This window comes from Bombus impatiens, unplaced genomic scaffold (genome assembly GCF_000188095.3).
Source record: "Bombus impatiens unplaced genomic scaffold, BIMP_2.2 scf_0382, whole genome shotgun sequence".
NCBI lineage: Eukaryota > Metazoa > Arthropoda > Insecta > Hymenoptera > Apidae > Bombus > Bombus impatiens.
In genome coordinates this window covers 363,514-385,148 of record NT_176801.1, presented here as the reverse complement: position 1 = coordinate 385,148, position 21,635 = coordinate 363,514, and the positions used below count along the sequence as shown (strand labels likewise).

Here is a 21,635-nt window from a genome sequence, read left to right as displayed (position 1 = left end):
GAGAGAGAGAGAGAGAGAGAGAGAGAGAGAGAGAGAGAGAGAGAGAGAGAGAGAGAGAGAGAGAGAGAGAGAGAGAGAGAGAGAGAGAGAGAGAGAGAGAGAGAGAGAGAGAGAGAGAGAGAGAGAGAGAGAGAGAGAGAGAGAGAGAGAGAGAGAGAGAGAGAGAGAGAGAGAGAGAGAGAGAGAGAGAGAGAGAGAGAGAGAGAGAGAGAGAGAGAGAGAGAGAGAGAGAGAGAGAGAGAGAGAGAGAGAGAGAGAGAGAGAGAGAGAGAGAGAGAGAGAGAGAGAGAGAGAGAGAGAGAGAGAGAGAGAGAGAGAGAGAGAGAGAGAGAGAGAGAGAGAGAGAGAGAGAGAGAGAGAGAGAGAGAGAGAGAGAGAGAGAGAGAGAGAGAGAGAGAGAGAGAGAGAGAGAGAGAGAGAGAGAGAGAGAGAGAGAGAGAGAGAGAGAGAGAGAGAGAGAGAGAGAGAGAGAGAGAGAGAGAGAGAGAGAGAGAGAAAGAATGACTGATACGAAGCGCGTGGATAATATAGCTTTGTAAATATAGGTATTTGTAAACCAATTCTTGGCTGTAAGTTCGAATAAACATGTATGTTATATCATGAAGATAACTAAAGAAATAGAAACGAGATTTCTTATTAATACTTATTACATGTAAGGACTCGTACTCGGAATGTTTTGCTTTCTTTCTATGTTATATATGTATTCCATGTATTTTTGCATCTTCAGACGCGCAAACAAGCGCTCTTATACTTGTAACGATCGTTGTCGTAAAATTACGTTTGAAGAGAAGCGTGGAAAACAAGGGACGAGCAAAGGGGTAAATGGTTCGCAACACGTTCGAATCCACAGGCTTGCGTAATCCGGATAGAGGGAGGTTAGAGGCTTGTCGACGGTGCTCGAGCTTGCTCGTGGTCGCTTTTACTACCTTGACATGGATTCTCGACTGGCAGTCAGGGCCGGGGACGCTCGCGAAGGACCCCCACGTGTTAATTTCACGCGAAAACCCTTTTAGCTACGAGGTGAAAATTCGATCGTCGTTTTCGTCCTCGAATCGCGACACGATTTTCGCTTGTCACGACGCGGACGAGCTCTAAAATTCTTGGAAAACACGACGTTCGTACGTGCAAGAACTTTCATTGACCGATGGTCGATTGACAGACCGCGGATCTTTATGAATCTAGTAGGGTGGATTTAAGCCGCCGAAAATTTGCAGAATTCACGTGATACATAAATATAGTAAGATATAGTTAAATGTCAAAAGCAAAGTGTTTATTATGATATTTACCGGTTCAAACTATTTAGTTTAGCGTACACATACACGCACATGCAGGTATGTGTGCGCGCGTGTGCGAGGGTTCGAACGAAATTGAAAGATATTTATATGGATAACTCGTTGAACAGCACAACGAGCAGTTAATAAATATTCATTTACCGTAAAATCGTATTAAGAAAGAGAGGAAAAAATGTGGCTCTTATTGGCGAACAATGTTTGCACGTTTTATCGTAGAATCTTGAACTCTTTTTTATTTAAACAGCCCCAGCAAACACCTGTTGCTACACGGCGAGCGACACTGAGTAAAAATTCCACCTCAACCTCTTCTAACCTAATTCTAATAGACTCGATGCTTCGTAGTGGCGAAAAATGAAGAACCTCTCGCAGTCTTTTGCACGTATTTACATTCTTCGGACGCCAATCTATTTTATTATTTTATTATTGTCAGTAACGCGTAGATCAACCTACATAACACAGTAGCATCATAACGCGTAGATCAACCTACATAACACAGTAGCATCGTCTAGAGTCTAGGGGATGATTTTACGCGCGAGGAGAAATAGAAAACGTAGAAGAAAACTTTTTCAATGAATCTTTACTTATGTTTCCGTTCTATTCTATTACATCCTCAAATTATAATCGATTGATTATTATATTATTTTAGTCGAGTTTAGTCATTGAAAAACAAAGATTGTACATTTCGAGATAATATTTTTAGCCTGCACAAAATATTCAAGCCGCCGGATAAGTAGTTTTGTAATCAACTTATAAATAGATGTACAATTGCATACTCTACAACGACGCTTATACTTACCAAGCAAATATCTAATGACTAGCTCCTTAAAAGCAAAAACTCAACCAAACTTCTTCTATCAAAAAAAAAAAAGCGAAAAAATGTTTTCTAACGATCCCTGTGATCTAGGCTTTAGAAACTCTCGAACAGTTCTTAACAATTCCTGAAAAATTAAAACTTCAATTTCTTCCCTCGACTGATTTTTTTTTAGACGTTTCGCAACGAAAATTTCACGAGATATTTGCACGAGCTCGTACAGCAAAGCGATACGTAATATATTTGTTACGCGGAATCGACGAAACCCGCACTCTGTACCTTCGTTCGCGTTCCGTGTTGAAGTTACGTTATTTTTCACTCGAAGGTGAGAAGCGGAGAGGATATTGTCGCGGGATCACCGCGACTTTGGACCGTTGTTACGTTCGACGAAATTTCACTGCGTTCACGTAATCGAGAAAACGAAGAAAAAGAGAAACAAGACGAGGAAAGAAGGGAAGGATCGTTGCGCGAAAGGCGCAGAAGTGAAAGCATCACTGGTGACGTTCGTTCCGCGAACAGATAGCGGATCTTAACTCGATTTCGAGGCTTCAAGGGCAGTAAATTTCACTTTTCGTTGATTTTCGAGGTTTTGACGTTCTTTTTCTTCCATATAATTGTGCAGGCTCTCGTAAGGAAAAAAAAGAACAGAAATTGCGCTTCTGTCGTCTGAACAAATGCATATCTTCTTTTGTGCGAACATCTGTTGTTTTCTTTAATAAATCGATTCTTCGAAACATTTTGTCTAACGAAGGAGTGAAATACCAACAAGATCGATAATTCGTGGGATATTTCAGATTTTTGTACGATGTATCTCGCTCTTTAATGCAAAATATCTCACGAATCATCGATTTCTTTGATACTTTCGATCTTTTCCTACGAAAAAATTAATCGCGTCAAATTTGTTGCATATTCCCTTCGAAATCGTCCAACTTTTATCCGAAACATTTTTCGTTTGTTTTGATCGAAGCGAATCGAAGCGAATTAAGGATCCATTGTACGATGGACATGATTTGTTAAAGCACGTAATCCCATAGCATTTTTACGTTTGCCAATCGGTACTTAATTTGAATAATTGAGATTGAAGTTAGACTTCGAACTAAATTCTCTTATATTAGGATGTCCGAAAAGTTTCTTTCTTTTTATACGGAATTAGTAGGTGCACGACATGGTTTGTTTTATATTGTTTTATCGAATTATGTATGATCCATTTTGTAGTAATAGAACAAAGCGGGTCATATACGATTCAATAAAATAATATAAAAAGAAAAATGCTGTGCATCTATCGTTTCCTCGTAATACGAAAGAAACTTTTCGGACAACCTAACAAGCGTGAGTAGTTGTTACAAAGCGAGAGGTTTAAAGAAAATGAGAATACTTAACCTTTCGACACTTGTATATAATTTGTAGTATGACAAAATTACGTTGATAATTACACGAATGAGAAAAACGTTCATATTTCATTTTCTTGTCATTTCACCATCACACACGGCTCAAAACAAATAGAGGATCGTTTTTCATGTCTCTTTGACCTTTGCACATATTCATTTTTATTATCTCTATATCTATGTATATTTTCTTACTTTAACTGTTTTCCCAGCATTATATCATACAAAGCTATTTATAAATGCATATCACCGCTTCAGAATGTAGATCTGCGCGCGAAAACAATGAAAAAACGTCGTATAAATATGTGTCTCGCGTAGCTTACTTTTCAGGTTACGGATAGTGAAAGAAAAGGTCGTTTCAAATTTTCTTCACTTTCGCTCGGATACCTTTAACTCTCACTCGCATAAACAAATCACAGTCACGAACGTGAAATTCGATCGATAGAAGTCTTCAATGAAATTTAGATAACGAACCGACTCGCGTAACGCGAATCACGGGCAAACGAAAAACACGAATTAAGAGAAAAGAGGAGAGGAGAGGTAGCGACATGGCAGAGAAACGGTTTATCCATGGTGAGCCAAAGGAAAGGCTGCGGTACCAATAGGCTGTTTCATATTTCACGGTTCGATCGGAACCGAGTCACGGTTCGTTCGAGATCGGCCATGATTCGAAGTAATTTAAACGGAACACCGATCTAACGCTTCCGGGCTGCGCTTTGCTCCGCGTGTGTTCGTCCTTTCGCGGACTCGTTTTAAAAACACACAGCTGCATTCTAGCGGACCAGTATTTGCGTATGTTTGTGTACATGCCTACCCGCACACCTGCCGATATTAGCCGCGCCGCAGGTGCGTACAACTTTGCACACCGCATCTTGTACGGACCACCGTGCGCACGATATTTCACGATCTGGCCACACCGAGACGAATGACAAATCTTTGCGTCTTGCTCCCTTCGAATCAGAGTGTTTCCACCGCAGATCGTTTTGCTACAAACTGCTTTACTTGCGAGTAACAAGTGCTTCTGGCGAAGGAAATCGAGTCGATGTACAGTCGATGCGATATTGCTAGGCGCAGATCTGAAATTCTTCTTAAACAAAACTATCGGACCGATTTTGACGATCACACGCGAGTCGCAATTTGTCATAGAAACTTTGTAGATTCGCAAACGTGCGTTTTCCAGTGTCTGAACGATTCTTCGCAGCCTCGTTTCTTCTTTTTATATCTTGTTAAATTATGCTTCTTTTAAATACACTTCTCACCGCCATATCTTCGGTATTATGTAATACTATTTATCGTTTTGTGTGTATATATATATATACATGTTTATTCGGCCTCAAAGCCAAGAATTGGACGTTTATACTGTACGTATATTTTTATACGTATATAATATCATACTGGTTGATTTTAGAGTTGCGAACGACGAGGATACAAGTCTCATAGTTTCTTCGATGGGACGTTAAAGTCGAAATTTTCCAACGATTTAGAGTATTTGTATTAAAGAGAACTGACAACTCTGACAAATTTTAATCACAAATTTTAAATTCATTTTCAAGAACGTTTCTACTAAAACGTTGGCTAAACATGTTTGCTGAAACGTCGACTAAAAAAGAACTTGGTCAATGTTGATTAACACGAGGAGAAAAGAAGCAAGTGAAAAAGACGTTAGAAGAAAGTCTGCTGTTTCGTCTTTTTCTCGTTTCGCATGCAAGGCCGAGATCGTAGTCGAGCCGATTCGATAACCGAACTCGGGAACCGTGGCAAGCGTCATTTTGCAATCACCTTCGTCGACCTTGTCTGGCTTTCTTGAAATGACAATCAGAGCGTAGATACAGATGCCAAACTCGTGAAATCAAAATCATTGCTCCACACTTGTCTCTTCCTTTTCTCGTCGAAGCAATTTTCGATCAAACCGTTTCGAAATATCTAAAGTATCTTTGCGTATCTTTAATTCTCGTCCAGTTTCAAAAATATACAACAATTCGTTCGATTATCGCGCCTTCACTGTATATTGGCAATTCGCGTCCTGCGTTCTACTTCGATGGATTCGAAGCCAATTCGAGCTTTTTCGAACATTCGCGTACAAATTTTTGCCGTCGTTCACCTCGAACAATAATAACTGCGTTTGCGTGGTGACTGAAATTTGCATTGCTCGTACAACGAGGAAAAAATATGCTGGGATATTTAAATACTTAATAATCTTTTCCGCGAATTGTTGTTAAAGCGTAATTCTTTCAGTCCGCCTTGGTTGGAAAATTTGTTAAACAATTCGGGAATATCATTCATCGAGGACGATGGACTGTTGCGTCGAATTTGCAATACATTGCATACAAATGCGATACAGGAATTTGCGAATAGATAAATTCTTACGCGTACGTACTTACTTTTCAATTATTACGTACGAGTAAATACTTTAACGGGGCGTTAACCGATCGAGCTATAAATGTATTGGTCTTTGATAAATCTTCAATTTCATCGGATTGTATCTTCTTTACAAAAACGTAAAAAACGTATGTTCCTACCGTAAACGATTGATAGAAAAATTGCTTCTCACAGGTCGATGAGTGTTCGATTTCAAGGAGATTAAACGAACAACAACATCGAGGAATCCGTTTTGAGTAACGTCGACGAATCTGACAGACGGCAGAGAATGGCCGAAATAATAATTCCAATAATCGGAAAGGCACGAGTTTCATTGACTTCCACGATTAACTTTCTGCTCTAATTGATTCACATTTTCTACTGCGTAAATCGATGAAATGCGTTAGTTCCGTTACGAAACGCTAGGCCAGCGCGGACGTCTTTTTCCCTTCTCTCTTTTTCTTTATCGCGATATTGCGTTCAATTTAGGAAACAGTTGTGAAAATTTGTTGGATTAAATAACGAAATGGAGTCTCATGAAATTAGGATTTCTAAAATCCTACGTATTTTTATTCGACAAAGATCTTTTAATCTGTAATCTGACTAGACACTGTAAAAGACTATTTTAAACGCTGCAATAAATCGCAGAGAGAGAGAGAGAGAGATCCTTGATTTTGTAATAAATTTCGTTCTTCCAACTCAAATTTTTTCCTACTATTAAACATTGGATGTTTCTTCTCTCTTTATTTTTTTTTTTTTTTATTTAATTTTTGCCTTTCGACTTTGAATGGTATGGCAACTTTACACAAATAGCCAGTTTGCACAATACCGTATCGAATATTAAATATTAAATATTAAATACAATCGTGACAAAATTCTTGCACATAAGAAACGTTCGATTTTGTCGCTTTCGACACTTTGGTTTCTTTCTGTCCAACTTTCGTACTTTTCGAGATTCTGCCGTAATGTCTTTGTTAAACATATTTTATTCGATAAGGCGCGAACCCATTTCGAATCGAATCGTTCGCAGACGACTGTTCTCCCACGATATTTAATTCTAATCGACGCTAACGTTTTATTTTTAACCTCGTGTTTCTTTACACAGCCAAAGACCACCGATCACTTTCATCGAACGAAATGCTTTCTAGGAAATGAAGCGATCGAGAGAATCTCATTAGCCGAAGATAAGGTAGTGCAAATGTTGCTTTAATAAAATTTTGATAAAGTAACCGGAATCTGAACTTTATCGAGTTGCTTCGTGTTTGCTGGAGGAACAATTTACTTGATAACACCATTTGGAATATTAAAACGATATTAAATTTTTATACACCTGATCGCGAAAGTATTGCATATGGAGAGCTTTAATACTTACGTGCTTATATTGTGTGTGTGTGTGTGTGTGTGTGTATTACATTGAAGTTGCATTAGCGTTGCAGCGAGACACGACTGTCACAATTGCGTCAAATTCGAAATTAATCTTGAAATGTACACAGCAGTGAGAATAATGTAATTTATTTAACTGAGAATTCAACGTATGAGAACTTTATTCTATATCCTTTCCTTTTTACAAACTTTCAGACAAGCATAGTTATCTAATATCATTTTATTTCACATAATATGTAATATAATATATACAATCTGTTTCAGCTTAGTTTGGACAATATTTATCGAGCACACGATCATTTATTTTCCTACAATGATGTACATTAGCCAAAAGATATTTTCTACTAATCCTGCGATCGCACGCGCGAATAATCGTGGAAGTCTAAGAAATCTACATTTTTTCCAATTATGGGAATTATTATCTTTATTATCTTGTACTCTGCGGCATTTTCAAGTCTCGTGTAACGTTTCCTAACGTTATTTATTTCGTAGATCGTGATTGATATTCCAAAGAAAATTCTCGTTTTCAAATTAGAGGAACAAGGGAGAAACGGAGGAATATCAGACTAATCGGGTGAGAAACGGGAACTCGCTTTTATTTGCAAATTTTCTTTAGGAAATATACCGCTAAAAACAATTCACGAACCTTGAATTATTATTATTTCTATCATTTTCTGCTGCCTTTGTAACTCGTCTGGGACCCTGTACTGCGACCAGAGATCGTAATTTAGATAATGTCGTTGAAACTGGATTCATGGGCTTATATCTGGCGGATTTCGCCCGTCTAAATCAGATTTTTACGAAATATTTATATCGTTACAACTGAGCGTGCCGCATATATCTTTTTTTTTCTCAAATTACGTACATTTTTTATTCTTTCGATCTTGGTACAAGAGTACTCGTAGAAAAGACTGTAAGTGCCAAGAAGCAAGTTCTTCGGGAGAAAAAGAAAACTTACGCGTCGATGTAGTTTAAATTCGTGAAAAAGAAAAGTGCACGTGTCGTCTCTTTCTCTTCGGTAAAGAAACTCAGTGGTTGTTCGTTCATTTACACAGACGACATAGGCAAAAGCCGAGAAACGATTAACTAATGTTTGTTGGCGTTTATATCCTTTTTCTATAGAGGCGACTTTGTGACACCTAAACCCATGTATTTTCTAGCGTTGTTGATAACTATTTAGAAAAGGAAATTGCATTTGAATTCTATACTACGGTATTCTCATTGGTATGTGCAACATTTTCCAATAGGAAGTCGAAATTTTCCAATTTTAACACGTACAGTGTTTTCTACGAGAACCGTGTTTGGTTAACGATAATCAAATTTAGCCCGACTTTTATTAGATTCTGAAACACGTAATTCTCACTCAGCTTATAGCAAGTTAGATCCAAGAAAAATGTATTTTTTAGTTATTACGTTCGAGATCCGCAGGATTATCACAATAACGGCCATATCTTTCATCGACGCAAAAGTGTCTACGTGATTGTTATTTCTGATCTAAAATTAAATAGGCGGAAAGCTATGCTTATTTATCGATATCGAGATAGTCGATCGATTATTCGAAAGTACGAGGAATGAAAGTTCAGACGATCGAAAGTCCGATTGGAGGCATTCAAATAGAAAGTCCAGTTAACAGTATTTCGATAACCGAGCCCCGATGAAAGTAGCTGTCCGTTTTCTGAAATCGATGGAAAACAATTAAAAAGACGTTATTACACCATCGAAATTCCACTCGTACAATACGGTATTTCTTTGACGAATGTTTGTAAGCATCGATCGAAAATTTGGGATAAATTCTTCGTTGCTTGTTTTATTTTTTGAGAAAATGGAGATATTAAGAATTTGATAAAAACTACAGAATCGTTAAAAATCGTCGCTGTAAACACGTTACATCAGAAAGTCCAAGTTTTGATAATGTCAACTCGAGAGGAATAACACAATGTTACGTAATATTGTTTGATATTATAATAATTTATTCTTTTCTTTTAGGATACTACAAGCTGGCTATTACGCTCTTATTCTTACGTTTCTTACGCTATATTGTTTCGCTATTTTATAGTGCTCTGTTATAGTACTTGATTCTTTCTTAATAATCAGGGTGTGTATCTATATGCGAATGTATAGCGTGGCGATAAATGTTGTATAATATGTTACTTCATAATATAATAAAATATTGTCACCTGTATAAAATATTACTTCATTTATATGTAATTATAAATCAATTTTTCAGTGCAATTTATATCACTATAGTGATAACTGATACTCGCTTCTGTATACATATATTCGTATATATTCTTTATTTATTTAATTCTGGAAAATATTCGACAAAGTTGCGAATGTAATTCAGAAAAGTTAAGACGTGTAATTGCACGAAATTGCAAAGTGGAATTCAACAAAACTGCAAAATACGATTCCACGATCATTACGATACTTAAAATTCTACAAAATTGCCAATACGCAGCACGTGTATACTCTAAACGCGAAACATTCGAACAACATATCAAATTATTCAAATAGAAATACAAATTTTCGAATGTTGTTCACCTCGTAACTTCGCGTAATTCACAATACGATCTACGATACCGTTAAATTCGAACGACCCCACTTTCCATTCTCGACCTACGTGTCGCTTCTACCATTTCCTCTTTCGCGTATCCTAACGTTCCTATCCTTGGTCGTTCCTTAACGTTACATTAAGAAGCGATAAAAAGAAAGAGAGATAATAAAGATAATTTTTATTACAAGTTTTGTTAAAAACTTTTTTTTAACAACTAACTTTTCTTTGTTACAGTAAACCTGGCAGACAGCGGAGACCAGAGGGTAGACATGACGCATTTTGATCTGCTGAAGGTCCTTGGAACCGGAGGTACGTGAACGAAATCCTTTATGGTAGCGATTAAAGTCCACGGTAGGACGTACAACCGGTCCCTTTCCCCCGTAGCTTTTCGCGCTCCTACCATTTTAGCGTTCGCAACCGGTTGATTTTTAATTGCGATCGTCTCGCGTCTTGACGACGCGACTATTTTCCCTTCGGAGCGCAATAAACATACCCATCGAACGTTTATTATCCGCCGATTCACGCGAAATAGAACGAGTTTTAAGCATCGTTTCGATCGATTCCGCGTGAATTTTCTTTTCTTTCGCTTTCTTCTTCGGCGTATGGGGTTTGTATAATTTGCCTGGTTCAGGGATGGAAGATACACGAGGCGTGCAAAAATCGATAAGACGTTGGTGAAATGTGAAAATTACGGCAATTTCGTTACGAAGAATAAACGCGGGATTGTACAGGATGTTTCGATAAATGTTTATATTATTACCCGATAGAGGAATACACGATAAGAGATGCCAGTGTCTTGTTTCCGATGTAATTCAAAGTTTTTAAAAATTCTTCGCGCGAGTCGAACCGACGCGTAGTGTACCGTATTCGTTGTAAAAGCATGCGAATTGAATTACGATGGAGAAAAATCGTTTTCTTTGCTTTTTTCTTTCCGCGTCTGTATTCGGATTAGCAAATGCGCATAGTACGGAGTTTAAATAATTTAATAAAAATCGATGATTTAAACAATTTAACCATTCCATTTTCCATTTCGAATTAAAAAACCCTCGTTATTGAAACATCTTGTACGGCCCCCATCAAAGTTTCGTCATTTATGACCACGTTAAAGATCTTTTCTATTTAATTGCTGATGTTAGAAACCATCTGTACGATTTTAACGAAACTTCGCTATTTTTACTAGTTTATGGTTTCACTTGGTTATCGCGAGCCTGTGTTTAGAATTTTATAAAATTCAAATAATAAAATAAATTTCTATAATTTTCCACGTTCCATAAATTTTTGAATATCGTTTCTATTCCTTCTAGCTTTCAGTCGAAAAACGTCCAAAAATATTGGTCAAAGCTTCGCCGTTTCCCAACTTTCCGCTATTCACAAACTCGCATGTCCGAAATATGTATCAGTGCAAACCACTCGATAAACCAATCTCACTCGTCAATCTAAAAAATCTAAAAGTTCAAATTCAATTTCTTTGTTTCTCTCACACCAACAGCTTATCGACACGCCGTGTATCCGAATCAAAGATACACCGAGTCCACCGAAATTTTCTGACAATACGCCAAAGTTAAAAAGAAGAAAGAGAAAAAGCGACGATATCGAAGCAGATCTGAGCGCGAAATTTTCGTTCGATTAATAATCCAGACGAGATTCGTAATTGTTCTATCGACAAACGTGTTTCTCGCTTAAAGAACGTTTGACAGTTGACGAGAAATAAAAACAAGTTCGAATACGAATAATACGAATAATCGTGACATAACTAACGAATTGGGTCATGATAGAAAGAGTGAAAACGAAAACCTTTTGCACAGCTTATGGAAAAGTGTTCCTGGTGCGTAAGAGAACGGGCGCCGATGCCGGTCGACTCTACGCCATGAAAGTCCTGCAGAAAGCGTCGATCGTGCAAAAGAAGAAGACGACCGAGCATACGAAGACGGAGCGACAAGTTCTGGAGGCCGTTCGTGACAGTCCTTTTCTGGTTACGCTGCATTACGCCTTTCAGACGGACGCAAAGCTCCATCTTATTTTGGGTAAGTACATTATTTTTTTGGAAAATTATTCAAGAAATATTCGCCAGAGATATAGTTACAACGGGGATATAGTTAGGAATAGGGACAGTTCGAGTACGCTAGATTCTCAATTCAACTGAGTTTTGCGGTTGCTACTTGGAATAATCGTTTGATAGCTATTCTAATCTTTGTAAAGGGACTATTTTCGTGTAAAGTAAAGCACGTGCCTGCGATATATCGCTCTATAGGAAATTATCTATTACTCTCGAGATAACAATAAAAAAAACTTACTTATTTAGCGACCGTGGCGCAGAAAGCTCTATACGATATTTCGTTTTGATAAATTTTTCCAGTCTCGACAAAAATATATAGCCACTCGGTAATGAGCGTAGTTATACAGCGATAATTACAATTAACGCGTAAAAGGAAGTTCACTATACGCCAAGTAAACAATTTTAAGTACAACTTGTTAACAGCAGCAAATATTGGAAAATTGGAAAGAGAAGAACGCGTTTTAGCGTACATAACTTAAGTCAATTTAAAGTGTGATGTGAAGTTTTGATGTGAAAAAACGAGTAATTAGCGATGTTAAAGTACATGAGAAAATATTTGCTTCCAAGAGGATATGAAATGGTCGGTTTATCGAAAAAACGAACAAACCTTTTCAGCTTCGGAACAAACATTTTCAGATCAGACATGAAAGATTTTTAAAGTTTCCACAACTATGCTTTACGTAAAATATTTGTATTCTTTATGTACGCGTTACAGTGGCGAGTATGTCATACCGAAAAAAAGTATCTAAGAAAGCGAAAGAACGGACAGCTGAGAAGGTTTTCAGATGCTATCCTGACATCATCGTTGAGTCGTCCGTGTAACATTGTGCAACCTTCCTCCCTCGTAGAAACGTGTAATCACTCGATGATTTCGACTTCTCCTCAATTATTTTTCTTTAGATGACATCACAATGTACGAATTATTTTTGTTTCGCAATATGTAGGTCGGCTACTGTAACACGTTTCCGCGAGTCAGTTGTCGTTTTATTCCAATTTACATGCATGGAAATTCATTAACGATAATATTTAAACGTTTATGTCGATTTTGAAATATGGACTGTTTCGCGGAGCCCCGATATTGAAAATAAATTATTCATATTGCAATTAATATTTAAAACGCAAACTTTTCCGAAATAATTGTACGTTTTGTACGAATCTCGTTCTCGGTATATTTTTTGTATACGTCTTTTTGTTCAGATTTCCAAATAATCGTAGAATATTGCAGATATTTCATTGGAAGTAACGGTAATTTCTAGTATAAAGACACGATGTAGAACTTTTTAGAACATCTACTTACGTCTTCAAACAAATTCTCAGTTTTACTTTAAAAACATTTGAAACGATTCTACGATGTAACAGGGACATTTGTAAATATTCCTCGGGTTTGCACATTTCTTAAAAATTTTAAACAGCTAAAAAGCGATATTTGAACACGCTAATTAGCATTAATTTTCTCGCGCAAAGTATTTCTTCGGTAATCCGTTTTGTTAAGGAGAGAGGAGGACAATCGACGAAAGAGAACTATCGCTAGTTATCAAAATATCCAAAAATAGTATCAGACATTTTCTATTCGTCAGGAGAACACGATTGAATTCCAAATCTCGCATGCGGCAGTTTCATCAATGAATATTTCATGCCTTACTGCGTTACAGCCCAATATCTCGTTGACGAGTGCTACGGAAGATAAATAGAGAAAATATCGTTATTCGTTTCGCTGGTTCTACAGGCAATTATCTTTTCCTACTTTTTCTATTCCTTTCAATCTCTTCGACGTTCGCGATATCTTTTAATCTCGAAGAATTCACCGATCGAGGAGAGGAGATCGAGGGAAATAAATATTTCACGAAGAGATTCGGTCGAGTCGAAGATCGTGTTCTCAGGCGTGTTGTCTAATTCGTTGAACGATAATAATTTCCAATTTTTACAGATTACGTGAGCGGTGGAGAGTTGTTTACACATCTCTATCAGCGAGAACATTTCACCGAGGACGAAGTGCGAATCTATATTGGTGAAGTTATTTTGGCGTTGGAACATCTACATAAGGTAAGTATCGTTCTTCTCCAGCACATTGGAAAACTTACGCTACTTAAAATAATCGATTTAAGAGAATTTGTCTATTTAAAGATCTTTTCTTTCGAAACTCGATGCATGGACGAGACTCGTTACGCTTGTCAGAAATCGAGCAGTTTAAATTCCGATATAAGAATCGAATAGAAGCATACGTGATTTTACTTGAAATTTCATTTCGGAGCAATTTTCGAATCGAAAGATTTAAATCTTAATTTAATAATTTAATTCGTTTAAACGAACGTTTCATTTTAAGCTTCGTCTTAAAGTCGATCGAAAGAAACGAGGCAATTAAATACGTTTCTCGTATCTCTTATAGCTTGACGATCGAACTAAAAGCGATCGAATTTTTAATCTATCCATATCTGAACTATTGATAGTTATATCGCTCTTCTAATTTCATTTATACTGAACTTATTTGCGTACGTGATATCTACTTCAACCGTGACCCGCGAGATTACACGAAAAGGAAAGCGAACGTAGTCTCGAATTTTGCACTCCCTTATTACTATTGCGAATATTTGCGCGTTACATGGTAAATTATTAAAATATTCCATTCTTATCGTACAACCTGATCGACGGAACGTACAATGTTGCCTTTTCTGTTGCAGCTGGGTATAATCTATAGGGACATTAAGCTAGAAAACATTCTGTTGGACAGAGAAGGTCATATCGTGTTAACAGATTTTGGGCTGAGCAAAGAGTTCCTGCCGCACGAAAGAGACAACAACGCCCGAGCTTACTCTTTTTGCGGGACTATCGAGTACATGGCACCGGAAGTGGTACGAGGGGGATCAGCGGGACACGATATTGTAAGTCAGGATGAATTTACGTCACGATTTGTTCCCTTCGTTCCTGGAACTTCGTTATCGCGCCCGTACTCCCCGCCTGTCAGATACATTTTTATCGATTCGTTATTCTTTCTTCTCTGGTTACTTGAAAAAAAGAAAGAAAAAAAAGAAAAAGAGAAATGTTAAATTCGATGGAATCGGATTGTCGGAGAATGAGAAAATCGTCACTCGGTAGTTCTTATTTCGTATAAAGTGTTACGAGAATGAAACATTTGTAAATCTTGCATTCTTCGCAGGCAAAGAATAAAGTAGAATTTATGTAATTTGTAAATACCGTGAGAAGAATCGTATAATTATAATAATCAGAAAATGCGAAGATCGCGTCGTATAAGCACACAGTGAGAAAGATAGTACAATTAGACTAATTAAAAAATATAAAGATAGTATAATGTATAGGCGAATAACGAATAGAAGAAATGAAAACTAGAAAATCTTGTATATTTAAAAATCCAACAATTGTCGGGAACGGGAAAACAAGATTCCATCAATGATAGATTGTACTTATTGGAGTAGGTTTCGTATTTAAAAGTTTACAAATTCGTTACTACGAATATCAGCTTCGAATTTATAGAACGTTTGAGAAAGTGATTTGATTTTGATCGATGTCGAGTTAGTTTTTATCGGATCGCTCGAATTACTGGAAAGCAGTGCTGTTTTCTTACTGTAGTAGCCCCTTCGGTTTTGAAATTCCAGGAACAATCTGTTCGAAATTTTCTATTCTAAATATCTATCGATGGTCAATTTGCAGGCGGTGGACTGGTGGAGCGTAGGCGTACTAACGTACGAGCTGCTAACCGGCGCGTCGCCTTTTACGGTCGATGGCGAAAAGAACACGCAGCAAGACATTTCGCGTCGGATATTAAAGACAGAACCACCGATACCGAGCCACATGGGTCCAACGGTTCGAGACTTTATCCTACGTCTTCTCGTGAAAGATCCGCGACAACGGCTCGGCGGAGGTCCAGGAGACGCCAAAGAGTTGAAAGAACATACTTTCTTCACGGAAGCCCCACCACCGTTTAGCTGGAAAGCTCTAGAAAGACGCGAAATCACTCCGCCTTTCGTTCCTACAATTACTCACGAGCTGGACACCAGCAATTTTTCGGATGAATTCACCAAAATGATCGCAACCGACAGTCCGGCCGTGGTTCCGCCCAATTATGACAAAATTTTTAGAGGTTACTCGTACGTGGCGCCATCCATACCGGTTGGAGACAATATAGTTGTTAGTAAAGACATAATCGAAGAAGCCACGACGGCTAGTACAGAGTCTGAAATACCTTCAGCGTCGGACGCGGTGTCAGTGAGTTTCGAGGAGTCCCCGTTCTTACAGGCCTACGAATTAGACCCTCTAGAGGTCTTAGGAGATGGTAGTTACTCGATCTGTCATAAGTGCAGACATAAGAAAACGTTGGAGGAGTACGCTGTGAAGATTGTCAATCGCAGAGTCGACTGTGGAGGAGAGGTCAATTTGCTGAGAACCTGTCAGGGACATCCAAATATAGTTAAACTGGTCGAAGTTCACGAGGACCAAATGCATATGTACTTGGTAATGGAATTGTTGTCTGGAGGAGAACTATTGAGGAGATCGAGGCCAGTTAGCGAGCAACAGGCTAGTAAAATAATGCGGCAACTTGCCTCCGCGGTCCTTTTTATGCACTCGAAAGGCGTGGTCCATCGAGATCTCAAACCAGAGAATATAGTATTTGCAGACGAGAGCGAAGACTCGCCAGTGAAGATAGTAGATTTCGGTTTCGCCAGGATAAAATGCGACTGTGAGCCTCTATATACTCCCTGTTTCACTCTTCCGTATGCAGCTCCAGAAGTGATAGCTGAACAAGGTTATGACCAGAGCTGTGATCTTTGGAGTCTGGGTGCTATACTGTATTCCCTACTGTCCGGAGACCCGCCATTTGGGACCGATTCCCCAGACTTGGCCACCCGAATCAGGGCAGGCGAGATCGATTTCGATAGCGAATCCTGGAGTCACGTGTCTGACCTCGCCAAACAGGTCGTCAAAGGCTTGTTGACCGTGGACCCCAGCAAACGCCTCACAGCTAGTGGCCTGGTAAATCATCCTTGGTTAAACGAATCTAGTTCGTTCCAAGTATCCACTTCGGTCGATAAAACCACTACGGACAATTCGAATACACTATCAGAGAAGCCGGAAGGATTCCGATTGCGGGAAGTAGATGGTGCCAGACTTGCCCAGCGCCGGAAATTGCACAAGCGTTCTACTTCTAGTTCTGTATCGTCGTCTGCCTCTTCGTCCAGTCAGTCTGTACAGCCCGTTCAACTACCCAGCACCGCAACTAACCTAACAACTTCCGTCTCACCAGCGCAACCAAGCGCCTTCGATTTTGGCAAAGACAAAGTAAATGAATATCTCAGCTCTTTGTCTTCTTCCTCCGATTCGAATTCGCCAAGGATCGTGCAACAGGAGTCATCTAAAAAACGTAAACAAGACGACGATGGGGTGACCAGGTCGAAAAAGCTTACGAGATACGCGCGATATTTATATGAGTATTACAACAGTACTGGCCCCGTGACTAGGTCCAAGAAAAGGAAACTAGAGGAGAAGACCGTAAACGAGGACGACTTATCTACGACAGAATCTTGCGAGACAAATCAGGTGGACTTTAGAGAGATCCGTCGGAAACAGCAGACAGGAAAACGACCCAAGGGGTTTACCACTGTCATCGGGGAATAGAAGTTCACGCCACCTTTTCTCCGTATCTCTCCTATGTACATTGTATGCATTTTACGTAATGTGATGTCGTTTTCTGCCTTCGAAGCTCGAATCGACTCGGGCAACACACATTGCGTCATTCCTATTTCCGGGACTTTAGCCGTGAACTATTTGAATCCTATACGAGTTCGTTATTTTGCGACATTTTGATTTTTATCATTTTAACATAAGGTATGTTAAAAAAGAATTTAGTTTTATTCTTTGATTCTTTAGCATTTTAGGTAATGTCAATTGACATATTAAGATTATGTAGAATGTATGAGATATAACGATAGAATTAAATCGTATAACCCAATAAGGACCAATGAAATAATGCAATGCAATTATATAAATGCAATATTATCGAAAAACGTATGAAAGTGATTCATACACTGTTTTCTTAAAATACAAAGTATGTATCAAAATAGTATTTTGTAAAAGTTCACTACATAAATCAAAGATGAAAAATTTCCAGGATTGAAAAAGAATAGTTTATCGTATCGTCATAAATAGTTAAATTTCTTTAAGATTCTTAAGAAAGAAGAAATAACGACGAAAAGAATATTCTTAGAATTTCCTTTCTGTAACATAATATAGAATTCAATAATAGGTTAACATGATAATGTTAATTAAGCGTTGTTGTAAGCAAGTAACATTTCAGTATAAGTAAGGTTTGAAGTAAACCTTACATATATTTAAGATACTTTGATGAACTCGTACAGGATTCTAAATCGAGTGTCCCAAGACGACACTGTTCCTTATCGCGATTTTTAAATTATTGTAGATACGTTTAATTTTATGCCATGCTTAGGGTTACGTATCATCGAACGACACTACGAGAGATAGTATTTTAAGTAGGAAATAACGAGAATACGTGTTCCTGATCTTTTGAAGCCACTCTGAATGTGGATGGAACTTAACCTAAAAAATAGTATTCGTCGTTCTTAGATTACAATATTATTATTTATCCTATTAGAGGAGCTTCAAAACCAAACGAATAGATAATTTCTATTCTTGTCAACTATTTTGTAATAGATTATACGCATTATCATCCTTTTTGTATTAGATTTTTCAACCGTTATCAATTTTCTATGGGCAAATATCTGATCAACTTATCGATACTGTGTATATGTATACAGAGTGTCCTATGGAAGCAAGACGCAACGTTCGAACGATAGAAGATAGAATAAAATTTCATTTAGAAAAATTGAATGATTTCGGGGCATCGTCCGCGGTGCATGTGTCTTCTTGCAGTGGGACGCTCTGTATAATAAGGTGTCGGAATTAATTCATAAACGTTCTCGTCGCGGGGAAATGTCGATTTGTACAGAAAACACCGAGTAAAAGAAAAACAAGATTCTCCGCTCAAAACGCGACGAAAAATGGAACGGTCCCTCGAGATCGATTCCCAGTAGATTTATTTCCTTTCTTCGCGTTGTCTGTGATCAACCATGTATAAAAATGGAAACAAAAGAACAAGAAAGTCGTCAAAGTGTTTGTCGACTTTTCTTAATCTTCGCTCTATCCCTGATCCTTCTTAGAGGAAATTAAAAGGTAAAAGAAGGGAGTAAGAAGAGGAAAACGGAGAAAGGCGTAAAGAGAAAGAGCAAAAACGACTTTGCGTAAAGACTTTATGTAAAAAGAAAAAAAAAATTCGATTCGTGAAAATTACGCATAGAAAATGTGCCTCAAACAGACGATTTATAAGGCGTGTATGAATATGGTGTACACGCGTTTCAATTTTTTTTTTTTTTTTTTTGGGAAGAAACAGAAGGATCTTCGTTTGTTTCAGATGAAAAAGGAGGTTAGGAGAGGTTAGGAATGATAGAGGCGCGTGTATTCTCTATTTATTGTATCGACGCAAAAGTAAACGTATTGTGTTGTACGCGTCGATTATTATTATTAATTATATACATAATATATATATATATGAAAAAAAGTATACACACAGACTCAAATCTAAACGGTTCTGTTTACACTAGCATATATTATATCGGATACATGCTATTCTTGTACATTAATTTTTAGCCTTGAATCTTTATAAGAAAAATATTATATACAAGAAGAAAAAAAAAATATATATATACTTATACACACGTGGTACACACACAAAATCATATACCCGTGTACATTCTACATAGAATGTTAAAAGATAGGGTTGATCGAAGTCATTGGGTATCGTAATGATTAATGGTACAATGCATCGATTACATTGCGATTTTTTCGTTTTGTACGAATGTGTTTTACGTATTATTACTTTCATTGATTAATTTTTCCTTTTCTTTTCGAATGATAAAATGATCGTGTGTATTGTGAAAGATATATTAACGAATAGATCATCGAATTATTTGTAATGAAATAGACGAGTTGGAGGGAATTGCACTTTGTTAGAAAACGTTGAAATTGAAGGTAGTTGAGATTTATTTTCGTAGTCTACGATACTGTTTCGTGTGATTCAACTTCTTGCTGCTTTAGAAATTCATTGTATAAAAAATTTATTTAGATTGTCTGAATGACACGTATTTTTTTTTTTTACACATAATTTACAGAAATAAATGTTTTGTTCTTTTAGTTGATTCGTCGTAGCAAGAGGTGAGAATAAGTATCATCGAGGCACGAAAGAAATTTCGTTCTTTCATGCGTGACGATAGTGTGTTAGTTTTCACGGGTTTTTATTACAAATTACAATTGGTTATGCGGTGACTCATGGATATGTTCGAGTCCAGAGCTTTTTAAATTTAATTCAATAAGAGTAAAACTCCAGACAGACGATTCTACGTTAAAAAATGAAATGTGTGATACAGTTATTACTTATGATTTTTCCCCCTTTTTTGAGAAATTTCAATTTGAAAGTTCGTGGGAACCCCATTTAGATCAGCTTAGATCTTTTTAAAAATAATATGTATATTTGTGTTTTGATGATGTTTTCAAAAGTTAGTCTAGAAGCTCATAAAGTCTCGTATAATAAGGGGATCCACTTACTTTGTTTATTCATTTTATGACGTGGAATCATTTGGTAATACTTTTTAACGTTGCTATTTATAGTTTTATCTTTTATACTTTAAAATTTATAACCCGATATCTTCCAAACCTGTTACATCCGCATCTTCCATACCAAAAATGACGTATAACTGTTTAAGTAACTTCCATCCATTAGTTTAATGTAGAGAGTAAACTTTAATTTGCGGTTAGTTTAATAAACATACGAACAGATCTGCGAGTCACGATGTATCGTCTTAGTGTGTAAGCTGAAAGAGGAAAGAAGGGTGTTGACTGCTGTGAAGAAAAAGTGCAACGTTAAAGAAATAAGAATAAAAAATAAAAATAAAAAACGAGATAAGTGAGAAAGAAAGGATAGTGAAGACTGAAAATGGTTGTGCACGGACTCAGGGAACAGAGAGACACAACCAAGGACATAAATCCTCCAAAAAGAAAAAAAAAAAAATCGATTATGAAAAGGATGAGAGCGTTCCACGTGGATGGAGAAACGCGTGCTTCTACCAAAGACGACCGAAGTAAAATCGCTCTGCAAAGACCAAATAAATCAAGGAAAAGTCATGAAAAAATCAACAAAAGATATAAAGAAGAATAGAAAAAGCTTAATCTTTTCGAAATATCGAGAGGCGTGTAAATTTTTGCTGAATCGTGTGTGATTTTCCGGGCGTAACAGTTAAACATATGAATAGAAGAAGATAATGAAGAAAAAGAGGGAAAGAAATAATTATTTAAATAAGAAATGCATAGATATATAAAGAATATTATATATATTATATATATTTAATATAAGATTATATTCTAGGAGATCATATTTCTTTAATAAGAGGATATTTCTATTTAGGGATCATACGAGTCATTATTGAGTCCTTAATAAGTTGCAATCAGTTGGATCGTGTCGAGGAGAAAAAATGATCTTTTCTAGATACAATATATCACTGTTATGTTATTAAAAATAATTATAACAGAAAGAGATGGAATGTGAGGAAGATAAAAAATAAAAAAGCAGAGAATTTGTAAAAATATGTATATTTGTACAGGGCGTCGAAAGAGTCTAGTGCGCATTATTTTTGATAATTCGAAGTTAATTGAATCATCCATGTCACAATATGTTCACGTTCGTTAGGTTTACGTTACGATGTTCGTTGAAATAATA

At 37.2% G+C, this 21,635-nt stretch overlaps 1 protein-coding gene across 3 annotated transcripts in view; it reads left to right on the top strand.

Annotated features, from left to right (window-relative positions):
* LOC100742551 (ribosomal protein S6 kinase alpha-5-like) overlaps positions 1-21,165 on the top strand; it is a 59,707-nt gene extending 38,542 nt beyond the window's left edge. For all 3 annotated transcript variants that reach the window (XM_012386269.3, XM_012386268.3, XM_033320990.1), the window contains exons 2-6: positions 10,018-10,092; positions 11,589-11,807; positions 13,767-13,882; positions 14,518-14,718; positions 15,506-21,165. In XM_012386269.3, coding sequence (XP_012241692.1) covers positions 10,018-10,092; positions 11,589-11,807; positions 13,767-13,882; positions 14,518-14,718; positions 15,506-17,467 — 2,573 coding nt within the window. In that variant the 3' untranslated portion in view covers positions 17,468-21,165. The remainder of the gene's footprint in view (positions 1-10,017; positions 10,093-11,588; positions 11,808-13,766; positions 13,883-14,517; positions 14,719-15,505) is intronic.
* The last annotated feature ends 470 nt before the right edge of the window (positions 21,166-21,635 follow it).